The sequence below is a fragment of the Coregonus lavaretus genome (assembly GCF_964263955.1).
Source record: "Coregonus lavaretus genome assembly, chromosome: 38".
Classification (NCBI taxonomy): domain Eukaryota; kingdom Metazoa; phylum Chordata; class Actinopteri; order Salmoniformes; family Salmonidae; genus Coregonus; species Coregonus lavaretus.
Window position 1 is genome coordinate 5,221,165 of NC_140025.1, and position 14,609 is coordinate 5,235,773.

A 14,609-nucleotide genomic window follows, 5' to 3' on the forward strand; every position below is an offset into this window, starting at 1 on the left:
TACGTCTTCGCTGAAGAGCCCGATCCACATGGGGCTGCCTGCGCGGGTGACGTGCACGGTGAGGACCGACTGCTGTAGGGTGTCGGCTACGCTGGCCAGGTCCATGTTCTGGTTCCTGCACTCTTCCAGAGCCTCGAACCACGTCATGTTCTTCTGAACCAGCTGAAAGGTGTGGTTGTTGGCTTGGAACTGCTCCAACTGGAACAGGGGCTCCTCTGGCTTATCTGAGAACATGAGAGGGATTTAAAGGGGTCAGACGAGGGTTCAAACCCTATTTGATATGCTCAATTTCTACTCCTCAAAACAGTAGCAATATCAAGTAACAAGTATCAATAATATCAGTCTACTTCATACACTTAATATCCGTATATAAAAAAAATACACTTAATATCAAGTCTTTCTATCAGAAGCCTTCTGACAGTAGAGTCCACACATGATCCATTCTTTTGTGAACACTGACAGATAAGCACAGATAATGAGTTGTGTTTGGTGCCCTCTGCTGCCAGGTGGCGGTGGTGTACCTGCGTAGTGCTGGCAGATGGCCACATACTGCTGGTCAGAGCAGGAGGTGTAGTCCCAGGAGCCCATCATAGCAGAGCTGGGGTCGTTGAACATGAAGACACACAGCTCTATGCTCTCTGGGTCATGGAGCTGCAGACAGACACAACAACAACAACAACAGGGACACAGAGAGTTAGTTATAGGTTATGATGACCTTGAACTTTGAAACAGATGTGGAACGTCGTTAGAGACTGGTATTTAGTATAGTCTATCATAGTAATGTTTATGCAGTCCCATCATTTGTTTAAAAAGACTACCTGCACACACCAGTGGTTAAGATTATGCCTCAAGTAGATATCTTTCTGCGTATAATTTTTTACATTTGGTAGGCTATTTGTTAGTCAACTTGTCTATAATTTGCAGCTTCTCTTCTGTCATTACTTGATGATTGTTTAGAATACTAAATAAAGCCTTTCCCAGCAGAATAATGTCATAAATCGATAGAATGATCAATGCATCATCAACAGTCTAGTTGACATCAGTAAAGTTTTCTCTTTGATTTTTGCTCAGTTTGACCCGTTTTCAGGAAATGAAAAGCTGTGAAAACGATCCAACATGTTTCTGATAGTATTTTAGTTAATCTTGGATGCATATTTTATGTGGTTGAAAATGAAATACTGTCAGCTTTTATGTCGCTGAAAGAAATTGCACGTTTAGGCTACACAACAGGTTTCTCATATTTCTCCACTCCTGTTCCCAAGACAAAATTAACATTTTGTCTATCATTTTACTGTGAGGAACACTTAATTCTGAAGGAGTTAATATTATAATAGGCTACATGAGAGGCCTACCATCATTTTCCAGACTTCAGTTATTATTCCAACTATTGGGCAACTTAAATTCCGGCATCCATACAATGCCATTTGATAAATGCAAAGAGACCACTTACAAAACAGCAAAAAGTGTTATGAATGGCATTCTGTGATTGTCATTCATTAGGCCTACAACAGTCTTCTAATCTGAATTGATGCGTACACTGCTGTCCACGCGTTTCTCGGTCTCGGCCTCATCTCTGCCATGGCAAAATGTCAGTGTTATCATCGAACCACACCGCATTTTGAAGCGTATTCCACAAGTTTTCAAGTCTATTCGCAAATTTTACAGCAAAAATAACAAATCTGGCAAACCAGGCCTGGTATTCATAGCTGACTTTGAAAAGGCCTTTGATAAAGTACGACTTGAGTTTATATATAAATGTCTGGAATATTTCAATTTTGGAGAATCTCTCATAAAATGGGTTAAAGTTTTGTATGGTAACCCTATGTGTAAAATAGTAAATAATGGCTACTTCTCCGAAAATTTTAAACTGTCAAGAAGAGTAAAACAAAGTTGTCCACTATCAGCATATCTATTTATTATTGCAATCGAAATGTTAGCTGTTAAAATCAGATCCAACAATAATATTAAGGGGTTAGAAATCCAGGGCTTAAAAACAAAGGTGTCATTGTACACTGATGATTCATGTTTTCTTTTAAATCTACAATTTGGATCCCTCCACAGCCTCATAGAGGATCTAGATAATTATTCTAACCTCTCTGGATTAAAACCAAATTATGATAAGTATACTATATTACGTATTGGATCACTAAAAAATACAACTTTTACATTCATGTGGACATACTCGGTATACATATCCCGAAAGAAAGAAATGATAACACTCCAATACATTTTAATAGAATGTTAGCAAAAATAGATAAGATATTGCTACCATGGAAAGGTGAATACCTGTCTATTTGTGGAAAAATCACCCTGATTAACTCTTTAGTATTATCCCAGTTTACCTATTTGCCTACGCCTAGCGAACAGTTTTTTAAATTATATGAGAAAAAAATATACCATTTTATTTGGAACGGCAAGCCAGACAAAATTAAACGGGCCTATTTATATAATGAATATGAATTCGGAGGACAGAAATGATTAAATATTAAAGCATTAGACCTATCACTAAAAGCTTCAGTCATACAAAAGTTATACTTAAATCCGAACTGGTTCTCTAGCAAATTAGTAAGATTGTCTCACCCCATGTTCAAGAATGGCCTTTTTCCCTTTATTCAGATTACAACCTCTCACTTTCAGTTATTTGAAAAGGAAATTATCTCCCAAATATCAATATTTCTAAAACAAGCCATAGAAAGTTGGTTGCAATTTCAATTTAATCCTCCAGAAACGACAGAACAAATAATGCAACAAATATTGTGGCTAAACTCAAATATACTAATTGATAAAAAAAACATACTTTTTTGAAAAAATGTATAAAAAAGGTATAATCGTATTTTTTATTTTTTGTCATTTTAGCAGACGCTCTTATCCAGAGCGACTTACAGTTAGTGAGTGCATACATTTTCATACTGCCCCCCCCGTGTTAAACGAACCCACAACCCTGGCGTTGCAAGCGCCATGCTCTACCATGATATCATAGATAGGACTGGTGGAGTTATGTCGCACATGCAGCTAACAAAAACATATGGAAATGTCTGCTCTACCCAAAATTACAACCAAATAATTGCAGCATTACCGCAAAAAATGGAAGAGGAAAGTGGAAGGGGGAAAAAGTAAGGAACTTGTCTGTTAAAGAACATAATTGGTTAAAGAAAATTGTGATAAATAAAAAAGTATACCAGTTTCATTTAAGGATCAAAGGATTGACAGCCGTCCCATATAGATTGCAAAATAGTTGGGAAGAGGTTTTTGACGTACCGATTCCATAGCATAGTGTTTATGAACTGATACGCAAAACGACGCCGGATTCAAAACATATCATTTTTCAATTTAAATTATTATACAAAATTCTTGCTTCCAATAGAATGTTATTTATATGGGGGATACATTCTCTCAACCAGCTTCATAAGGTAGTCACCTGGAATGCATTTCAATTAACAGCTGTGCCTTTTTAAAAGTTAATTTGTGGAATTTCTTTCCTTCTTAATGCGTTTGAGCCAATCAGTTGTGTTGTGACAAGGTAGGGGGGGTATACAGAAGATAGCCCTATTTGGTAAAAGACCAAGTCCATATTATGGCAAGAAGAGCTCAAATAAGCTAAGAGAAACAACAGTCCATCATTACTTTAAGACATGAAGGTCAGTCAATAAAGAACATTTCAAGAACTTTGAAAGTTTCTTCAAGTGCAGTCGCAAAAACCATCAAGCGCTATGATGAAACTGGCTCTCATGAGGACCGCCACAGGAAAGACCCAGCGTTACCTCTGCTGCAGAGGATAAGTTAATTAGAGTTACCAGCCTCAGAAATTGCAGCCCAAAAAAATAATTCACAGAGTTCAAGTAACAGACACATCTCAACATCAACTGTTCAGAGGAGACTGCGTGAATCAGGCCTTCATGGTCGAATTGCTGCAAAGAAACCACTACTAAAGGACACCAATATGAAAAAGAGACTTGCTTGGTCCAAGAAACACGAGCAATGGACATTAGACCGATGGAAATCTGTCCTTTGGTCTGATGAGTCCAAATTTGAGATTTTTGGTTCCAACCGCAGTGTCTTTGTGAGACGCAGAGTAGGTGAACGGATGATCTCCGCATGTGTGGTTCCCACCATGGAGGTGTGATGGTGTGGGGGTGCTTTGCTGGTGACACTGTATGTGATTTATTTCAAATTCAAGGCACACTTAACCAGCATGGCTACCACAGCATTCTGCAGCGATACGCCATCCCATCTGGTTTGCGCTTAGTGGGACTATCATTTGTTTTTCAACAGGACAATGACCCAACACACCTCCAGGCTGTGTAAGGGCTATTTGACCAAGAAGGAGAGTGATGGAGTGCTGCATCAGATGACCTGGCCTCCACAATCCCCCGACCTCAACCCAATTGAGATGGTTTCGGATGAGTTGGACCGCAGAGTGAAGGAAAAGCAGCCAACAAGTGCTCAGCATATGTGGGAACTCCTTAAAGAATGTTAGAAAAGCATTCCAGATGAAACTGGTTGAGAGAATGCCAAGAGTGTGCAAAGCTTTCATCAAGGCAAAGGGTGGCTACTTTGAAGAATCTAATCATATTATTATTCTAAAATGTAGAAAATAGTAAAAAAATTAAGAAAAACCCTTGAATGAGTAGGTGTGTCCAAACTTTTGACTGGTACTGTATATATTTACAAAAAATATATTTGGGGGATTGGAAATGATGCAGACGATTACATTGATGGAAGTTACAATCTATTTGAAATATTAAAGCTGATCTACCCCCTAAAAACAAATAAAGTGCCTACAGTTCTTAAAATCTGTTTTAATTATTGTGATAGGCTCATGTTTTACCGGTATGGGGTACCCCACTATTCCGGCTTACTTACACCCCTGATTCTGACCAACTGCCTATGAGGGGAGTGTAACTGGTATTTTTACAGTAAAACTATTCTATGATTTCAGTTGAATGTGAAAAGAGGTATGTTTACTGTACATGCTACCTGCGGTTTGATGGAATTGTATGTTTTAACTCAACTCTACTCATAGCTCATTGATCCCTGTTGCCACACTGAATACAATTGAGAAGTGAAGTGAGTGGGAACTCACATTGACGAGCATGGGCCTGAGTAGGCCGTGAAGCAGGGGGTTAAAGTTGAGGTAGGAGACCGGGGAGTCATCCACCCACTCTGGGTCCCGCTGTTTGAGCTTCAGGCCAATCCATGTCTTCTGTGGCTGCTCCGGCAACAGGGAGGTCACAAAGTCTGAACACAACAAACAGATAGGCGCAACTAGTCAACAACCGCTGGTTAAGACTGACATTGAAGGGACATCAATCATTGGTCATCTCATGTCTAGGAGAATGGAAGGTTGTCTATTGACAAGCATGATGAATAAAAAGACATAGGTAAAAGAGATCCACTAGAAGGTTTACTACTCACCCTGTTCAACTTGGTCTGTGATAGTGAGTAGAGTTCCTTTCATCGACTGACACTGCTCGTTGGCGTGTTGAAAAGTAACGTACAGAGGCCTGATCACCACGTAGCACTGGAAAAGGCAACGACAACATTCAATAACAATTATTATAAACTGGGTGGTTTGAGCCCTGAATGCTGGTTGGCTGACAGCCGTGGTATATCAGACCGTAAACAACGGGTATGACGAAACAATTACTTTAACTGCTCTAATTACGTTGGTAACCAGTTTATAATAGCAATAAGGCACCTCGGGGGTTTGTGGTATATGGCCAATATACCACGGCTAAGGGCTGTATCCAGGCACTCTGCGTTGCGTTGTGCGTAAGAACAGCCCTTAGTCGTGGTGTACTGGCCATATACCACACCCCCTCGGGCCTTATTGCTTAAATAAATCACTACACAGAATGTACCTGTATGTAGACTAAATCAGAGGATGGGCTCATTGTTATGGCTGGAATGGAACGAATTAAACAGTATCACAACTGGTTTCCATATGTTTTATACCGTTCCATTCCAGCCGTTCCTATATGACCGTCCAGTGACACCAGGCTCCAGTGTGTGTGTGTGTGTGTGTGTGTGTACGACAGACTGACCTTATCCCTGAAGCGTAAATAGCCGCTCTCACAGGGCAGACCATTGGGGTGAGGCTCTCCAGGGTGGCTCTCTATAGCCGTGGTGTTGTGTCTCTCACACACGAATGGCAGCTGCAGCTCACAGCTGTACTCGTACTCTGGAGGGGCAGGAGTGCGTGTGAGTGAGTGTGTGTGACCGGTCACATTTGAACCATAAAAAGGTAACAACCCACTGGGCACACATTGGTTGAATCAACATTGTTTCAATGTAATTTGTCAACATATTGGATTTTAAAATAGTAATCAACCAGTACTATTTTCATCTAATTTCAACCAGCATTGTAAGCATTGAAATGAGGGTAAAACTTCAACTTACACTGAACAAAAATATAAACGCAAAATATAAATGCAACAGTGGTTGTCCCATGTTTCATGAGCAGAAATAAAATATTGGGGACAATAAAACACACTCTAAAATGTGCAGTTTTATCACACAACACAATGCCACAGATGTCTCAAGTTAAGGGGGTGTGCAATAGGCATGCTGACTGCAGGAATGTCCACTAGAGCTGTTGCCAGAGAATTGAAGTTTAATTTCTCTACCATAAGCCGCCTCCAACGTCGTTTTATAGAATTTAGCAGTACGTCCAACAGGCCTCATAACCGCAGACCATGTGTATGGCGTTGTGTGGGCGAGCGGTGTCAGTGTTTGCTGATGTCAGTGTTGTGAACAGAGTGCCCCATGGTGGCGTTGGGGTTATGGTATGGGCAGGAATAAGCTACGGACAACGAACACAATTGCATTTTATCGATAGCAATTTGAATGCACAGAGATACCGTGACAAGATCATGAGGCTCATGATAATGCACTGCCCCATGTCGCAAGGATCTGGAAGCTTATAATGTCCCAGTTCCTCCATGGCCTGCATACTCACCAGACATGTCACCCATTGAGCATGTTTGGGATGCTCTGGGTCGACGTGTACAACAGCGTGTTCCAGTTCCCGATAATATCCAGCAACTTCGCACAGCCATTGAAGAGGAGTGGGAAACATTCCACAGGCCACATACAACAGCCTGATCAACTCTATGCGAAGGAGATGTGTCGCGCTGCATGAGGCAAATGGTGGTCACACCAGATACTGACTTTTTTTTAAAGGTATCTGTGACCAACAGATGCATACTTGTATTCCCAGACATGTGAAATCCATAGATTAGGGCCTAATGAATTTATTTCAATTGACTGATTTCAATATGAACTGTAACTCAGTCAAATCTTTAAAATTGTTGTATGTTGTGTTTGTATTTTTGTTCAGTATAAATACATTTACTTAACCTGACTAAAAGGTTGTTACATCAATCTAATTGACATAATCATCAGAAGTAAATTGACGTATACATTGAAATTCCTATATTCAATATACAGTATATTGGGTGGTTGAAATTGTTGAATTTTAGATTTGATTAGACATAATTTATTTGACCTTCTTTCAATGTTTATAGTAAAATGGTATGTTTGAATCAACACCATTGTTTCAATATCAACCTAAATAAAGAGGTATATTGAAATAAAATGTGAAGCCATAGTCCACCAATTTCTGCCTGGACAGTGACTCCTACTGGTATATGAGGGGTAATGCACTTCAGTGAGAACGAGTCTACAATCCAGATGCCTACCTCTATGTACCCTGCTTAGCTTTGGAAACACAGCTCAGCTGGTAGAGCACGGCGCTTGTAACGCCAAGGTAGTGGGTTCGATCCCCGGGACCACCCATACACAAAAATGTATGCACACATGACTGTAAGTCGCTTTGGATAAAAGCGTCTGCTAAATGGCATATTATATTATTATATTATTACAACACATTTAGAAGTTTAGAAGCAGTTACCATTAGCTCTATAAATACGATGCCAAATTCATGATATTCATGACTTTTACCATTCGATATTTTCTTGTATATGAAGGATGGTTGGTTGATTGCAAATTAAATCTACAAGTTAATATGTTGGATTCACATCTCCATCTCAACCAAAAATCTAAGTTCAAGAATGGGACTAAATCAAATCAAACTTTATTTGAAGTTTGATTTAGTGCTATTCTTATGTTAGATTTTTGGTGAATAAAATAATCCAACATATCAATCATTAATTTGTAGACAAACTGGATATTGAATTGAGAACGCAACCAAATATCAACACTTGAAGTAGATCTTCTACTGGGATAGTATACAGGGCCTATTGTATATAATGAATGACATACAGTGAGCTCCAAAAGTATTGGGACACTGACAAATGTTTTGTTGTTTTGGCTCTGTACTCCAGCACTTTGGATTTGAAATGATACAATGACTATGAGGTTAAAGTCAGACTGTCAGCTTTAATTTGAGGGTATTTTCATCCATATCGGGTGAACCTTTTAGAAATTACAGCACGTTTTGTACATAGTCCCCCCCATTTTAGGGGCCCAAAAGTATTGAGACAAATTCACTTACAGTGGGGAGAACAAGTATTTGATATACTGCCGATTTTGCAGGTTTTCCTACTTACAAAGCATGTAGAGGTCTGTAATTTTGATCACAGGTACACTTCAACCGTGAGAGACGGAGTGTACCTGTGATCAAAAAATCCAGAAAATCACATTGTATGATTTTTAAGTAATTAATTTGCATTTTATTGCATGACATAAGTATTTGATACATCAGAAAAGCAGAACTTAATATTTGGTACAGAAACCTTTGTTTGCAATTACAGAGATCATACGTTTCCTGTATGTCTTGACCAGGTTTGCACACACTGCAGCAGGGATTTTGGCCCACTCCTCCATACAGACCTTCTCCAGATCCTTCAGGTTTCGGGGCTGTTGCTGGGCAATACGGACTTTCAGCTCCCTCCAAAGATTTTCTATTGGGTTCAGGTCTGGAGACTGGCTAGGCCACTCCAGGACCTTGAGATGCTTCTTACGGAGCCACTCCTTAGTTGCCCTGGCTGTGTGTTTGCTCCATGCTTCACGGTTGGGATGGTGTTCTTGGGGTTGTACTCATCCTTCTTCTTCCTCCAAACACGGCGAGTGGAGTTTTGACCAAAAAGCTCTATTTTTGTCTCATCAGACCACATGACCTTCTCCCATTCCTCCTCTGGATCATCCAGATCGTCATTGGCAAACTTCAGCCGGGCCTGGACATGCGCTGGCTTGAGCAGGGGGACCTTGCGTGCGCTGCAGGATTTTAATCCATGACGGCGTAGTTTGTTACTAATGGTTTTCTTTGAGACTGTGGTCCCAGCTCTCTTCAGGTCATTGACCAGGTCCTGCCGTGTAGTTCTGGGCTGATCCTTCACCTTCCTCATGATCATTGATGCCCCACGAGGTGAGATCTTGCATGGAGCCCCAGACCGAGGGTGATTGACCGTCATCTTGAACTTCTTCCATTTTCTAATAATTGCGCCAACAGTTGTTGCCTTCTCACCAAGCTGCATGCCTATTGTCCTGTAGCCCATCCCAGCCTTGTGCAGGTCTACAATTTTATCCCTGATGTCCTTACACAGCTCTCTGGTCTTGGCCATTGTGGAGAGGTTGGAGTCTGTTTGATTGAGTGTGTGGACAGGTGTCTTTTATACAGGTAACGAGTTCAAACAGGTGCAGTTAATACAGGTAATGAGTGGAGAACAGGAGGGCTTCTTAAAGAAAAACGAACATGTCTGTGAGAGCCGGAATTCTTACTGGTTGGTAAGTGATCAAATACTTATGTCATGCAATAAAATGCAAATTAATTACTTAAAAATCATACAATGTGATTTTCTGGATTTTTGTTTTAGATTCTGTCTCTCACAGTTGAAGTGTACCTATGATAAAAATTACAGACCTCTACATGCTTTGTAAGTAGGAAAACCTGCAAAATCGGCAGTGTATCAAATACTTGTTCTCCCCACTGTATGTGTATTAAAGTAGTAAAAAGTTAAGTATTTGGTCCCATATTCATAGCATGTAATGAATAGATCAAGCTTGTGACTCTACAAATTGGTTGAATGCATTTACTGTTTGTTTTGGATTTGTGTCAGATTATTTTGTGCCCAATAAAAATGAATGATAAATATTGTATTGTGTCATTTTGGAGTCACTTGTATTGTAAATAAGAATATAATATGTTTCTAAACACTTCTATATTAATGTGGTTGCTACCATGATTACGGATAATCCTAAATTAATCATGAATAATGATGAGTGAGAAAGTTAGACGCACAAGTATCATACCCCCCCCCCCCCCCAAATGCAAACCTCCCCTGTCATTGTAATGGTGAGAGGTTAGCATGTCTTAAAATTACATTGTCAGGTTAAGTCAATGTATTTAAGTGGAAGTTTTCCCCTAATTTCAATGTTTACAAAACTGTTTGAAATCAGATTAAAACAGTACTGGTTGATTACATTTTTTCAAATCTAATGTATTTTCCACCTTGATTCCACGTCACAATACGTTGACAAATTACGCTGAACAATGTTGATTCAACCAGTGTGTGACCAGTGGGAAGTGTCAAAGTAACCAACAGCCTACATTATAATCCTTTCTACATGATCTAAAGTAACCAACAGCCTACATTATAATCCTTTCTACATGATCTAAAGTAACCAACAGCCTACATTATAATCCTTTCTACATGATCTAAAGTAACCAACAGCCTACATTATAATCCTTTCTACATGATCTAAAGTAACCAACAGCCTACATTATAATCCTTTCTACATGATCTAAAGTAACTAACAGCCTACATTATAATCCTTTCTACATGATCTAAAGTAACCAACAGCCTACATTATAATCCTTTCTACATGATCTAAAGTAACCAACAGCCTACATTATAATCCTTTCTACATGATCTAAAGTAACCAACAGCCTACATTATAATCCTTTCTACATGATCTAAAGTAACCAACAGCCTACATTATAATCCTTTCTACATGATCTAAAGTAACCAACAGCCTACATTATAATCCTTTCTACATGATCTAAAGTAACCAACAGCCTACATTATAATCCTTTCTACATGATCTAAAGTAACCAACAGCCTATATTATAATCCTTTCTACATGATCTAAAGTAACCAACAGCCTACATTATAATCCTTTCTACATGATCTAAAGTAACCAACAGCCTACATTATAATCCTTTCTACATGATCTAAAGTAACCAACAGCCTACATTATAATCCTTTCTACATTATCTAAAGTAACCAACAGCCTACATTATAATCCTTTCTACATGATCTAAAGTAACCAACAGCCTACATTATAATCCTTTCTACATGATCTAAAGTAACCAACAGCCTACATTATAATCCTTTCTACATGATCTAAAGTAACCAACAGCCTACATTATAATCCTTTCTACATGATCTAAAGTAACCAACAGCCTACATTATAATCCTTTCTACATGATCTAAAGTAACCAACAGCCTACATTATAATCCTTTCTACATGATCTAAAGTAACCAACAGCCTACATTATAATCCTTTCTACATGATCTAAAGTAACCAACAGCCTACATTATAATCCTTTCTACATGATCTAAAGTAACCAACTTGATTACAACTACTCTTTGTACTGTAGTTATGTTTTCATTCACCTGGGAAGAAGTTCACGTCACTGATGGTTGTACACCTGCCCAGGAACTCAGCATGGTAGTATCGCATATGGGGGAACCTAGAAGACAGGAGTAAAAAGTAATTCACTCTTATTCTAACCAATACACACAATAACATTACAGTGACTTGCGAAAGTATTCACCCCCCTTGGCATTTTTCCTATTTTGTTGCCTTACAACCTGGAATTAAAATGGATTTTTTGGGGGGGTTGTATCATTTCATTTACACAACATGCCTACCACTTTGAAGATGCAAAATATTTTTTCTTGTGAAACAAACAAGAAATAAGACAAAAAAACTGAAAACTTGAGCGTGCATAACTATTCACCCCCACCAAAGTCAATACTTTGTAGAGCCACCTTTTGCAGCAATTACAGCTGCAAGTATCTTGGGGTATGTCTCTATAAACTTGGCAAATCTAGCCACTGGGATTTTTGCCCATTCTTCAAGGCAAAACTGCCCCAGCTCCTTCAAGTTGGATGGGTTCCGCTGGTGTACAGCAATCTTTAAGCCATACCACAGATTCTCAATTGGATTGAGGTCTGAGCTTTGACTAGGCCATTCCAAGACATTTAAATGTTTCCCCTTAAACCACTCAAGTCTTGCTTTAGCAGTATGCTTAGGGTCATTGTCCTGCTGGAAGGTGAACCTCCATCCCAGTCTCAAATCAAGACTGAAACAGGTTTCCCTCAAGTATTTCCCTGTATTTAGCGCCATCCATCATTCCTTCAATTCTGACCAGTTTCCCAGTCCCTGCCGATGAAAAACATCGGATGGTGTTCTCGGGGTAATGAGAGGTGATGGGTTTGCGCCAGACATCGCGTTTTCCTTGATGGCCAAAAAGCTCAATTTTAGTCTCATCTGACCAGAGTACCTTCTTCCATATGTTTGGGGAGTCTCCCACATGCCTTTTGGCAAACACCAAACGTGTTTGCTTATTTTTTTCTTTAAGCAATGGCTTTTTTCTGGCCACTCTTCCGTAAAGCCCAGTTCTGTGGAGTAAACGACTTAAAGTGGTCCTATGGACAGATACTCCAATCTCCGCTGTGGAGCTTTGTAGCTCCTTCAGGGTTATCTTTGGTCTCTTTGTTGCCTCTCTGATTAATGCCCTCCTTGCCTGGTCCGTGAGTTTTGGTGGGCGGCCCTCTCTTAGCAGGTTTGTTGTGGTGCCATATTCTTTCAATTTTTTTTATAATGGATTTAATGGTGCTCCGTGGGATGTTCAAAGTTGCGGAAATATGGACTTTATTTAACTAATTATGTGACTTCTGAAGGTAATTGGTTGCACCAGATCTTATTTAGGGGCTTCATAGCAAAGGGGGTGAATACATATGCACTCACCACATTTACGTTGTTTATTTTTTTGAATTTTTTTAAACAAGTAATTTCTTTTCATTTCACTTCACCAATGTGGACTATTTTGTGTATGTCCATTACATGAAATCCAAATAAAAATCCATTTAAATTACAGGTTGTAATGCAACAAAATAGGAAAAATGCCAAGGGGGATGAATACTTTTGCAAGGCACTGTACTTATATCTGACTGAATTTTGTTACATGTTTTCATGTTAAACTCAACACAAATTTGATCACAAGACATGTTTTGGAGCCAGTGTATAAGAATGTGTGTTGCTGTTAATGTGTGACCGTGTCAGGGGGTCGTTGTTGGTTGGTGAGGTGTGACTTGTCATGTGACTGCGTGACTGTGTCACTCACCTCATGGGGAAGTAGTGTCCAGCGTCTCTTACATCCGCCCACCAGCTCTGCTTCCCTGCTGGCATCTGCCCAATCAGGTCACAAATCAATGAATGAATAAATAAACAAGGACAGAACAAAGCCACTCCTTTCTGCTCTCTCACACACAGTGCTCTCTCTCGCTTTATCAATGTTGTCTTCATTTTATTAGGATAGTTCAGTGGCCACCTACTTTCTCTCCCTCCTTCTATCCATTACTGCTCTATATTAATTACAATCAAGCTTGATATACTAGCCTTAAAGCTGACATCTGCATAAGCGCAAACAGCGCCACTGTTCGCCCCCAGTACGTTATTGTTTTTGTTCTGTCGATGAAACGGAGGAGAGGAACATCCAGCATCGTGGTTTAAAATAAAAATCGCTCTACATACTCTGCTGTTCTATCGTGCGTGCAATGATGTCAGTGGGGGGAAAAAAACAGTGTTCATTGTTTGAAGTAACTTCTTTGTTGTTGTAATATTGCAAACAAACGTGGAAGTTACACTATTATGGATTCCAGCTTTAAACCGTTTCTTATACTAGCTGGGCTTATACCGTACAGTAAGTCTGGAAAAAAGTTATGGTGTATGGTTTGTTGACCACGGTACTGTAATTGCACTCTACTGTACCTGTGGCAGATTCATATGGATCTGTCTGGCTGCGTTGAAGCTTCGTGGTGCCGCCAGCTTGCTGCCGTTACTGTTGCAGTACAGACTAGCCTCCTCGTATGGCAGCTTTGGTTCCGTCACAAACCAGAACTCGTTACCATCAATGAATATGGACGTCTCATGGTGCCCACCTGCAACAGATCAATGCCATTATTCCCCCATCCAATTTTTAGGACCCAAAACTCCTTCAATATAAAAAAAAAAACTCAGCTCATACTTCTTAACTGATGGCTTATCATACATTGGTGTATAATTTCGTCAGAAAAAGTCAAGAAATATTACCAAACCTACATGTCAACACCACTTACCAGGATTGTACCACTTTGGGCTCTTGGGAGTTTTGCCTATTTCGAGATGAACAAACAAACAGTTATTTTCAACTTTGAAAATGCAAGATTGAAAGTGTAAAGGTCACCAAACAGTTCCCCAAACTCTGATTCCTAAATTAGGTTTTGATTTCATGGAAAACTAGACAGAGGACTGTTTATGTTGGCCAAACAGTTCAACGTGGGACAAGCAGACACTACACAAGAAACGCCTTTGAGTTG

At 39.6% G+C, this 14,609-nt stretch overlaps 1 protein-coding gene across 1 annotated transcript in view; it reads right to left on the reverse strand.

Annotated features, from left to right (window-relative positions):
- The window catches only part of LOC311112486 (lymphocyte antigen 75-like), a gene marked incomplete at its 5' end in the record, with an annotated part of 61,214 nt that overhangs the window by 8,995 nt on the left and 37,610 nt on the right, over positions 1-14,609 (reverse strand). The window contains 9 exons of the mRNA XM_084155621.1: positions 4-224; positions 522-651; positions 5,084-5,238; positions 5,416-5,521; positions 6,045-6,181; positions 11,640-11,716; positions 13,376-13,440; positions 14,023-14,192; positions 14,370-14,405. Coding sequence (XP_084011747.1) covers positions 4-224; positions 522-651; positions 5,084-5,238; positions 5,416-5,521; positions 6,045-6,181; positions 11,640-11,716; positions 13,376-13,440; positions 14,023-14,192; positions 14,370-14,405 — 1,097 coding nt within the window. The remainder of the gene's footprint in view (positions 1-3; positions 225-521; positions 652-5,083; positions 5,239-5,415; positions 5,522-6,044; positions 6,182-11,639; positions 11,717-13,375; positions 13,441-14,022; positions 14,193-14,369; positions 14,406-14,609) is intronic.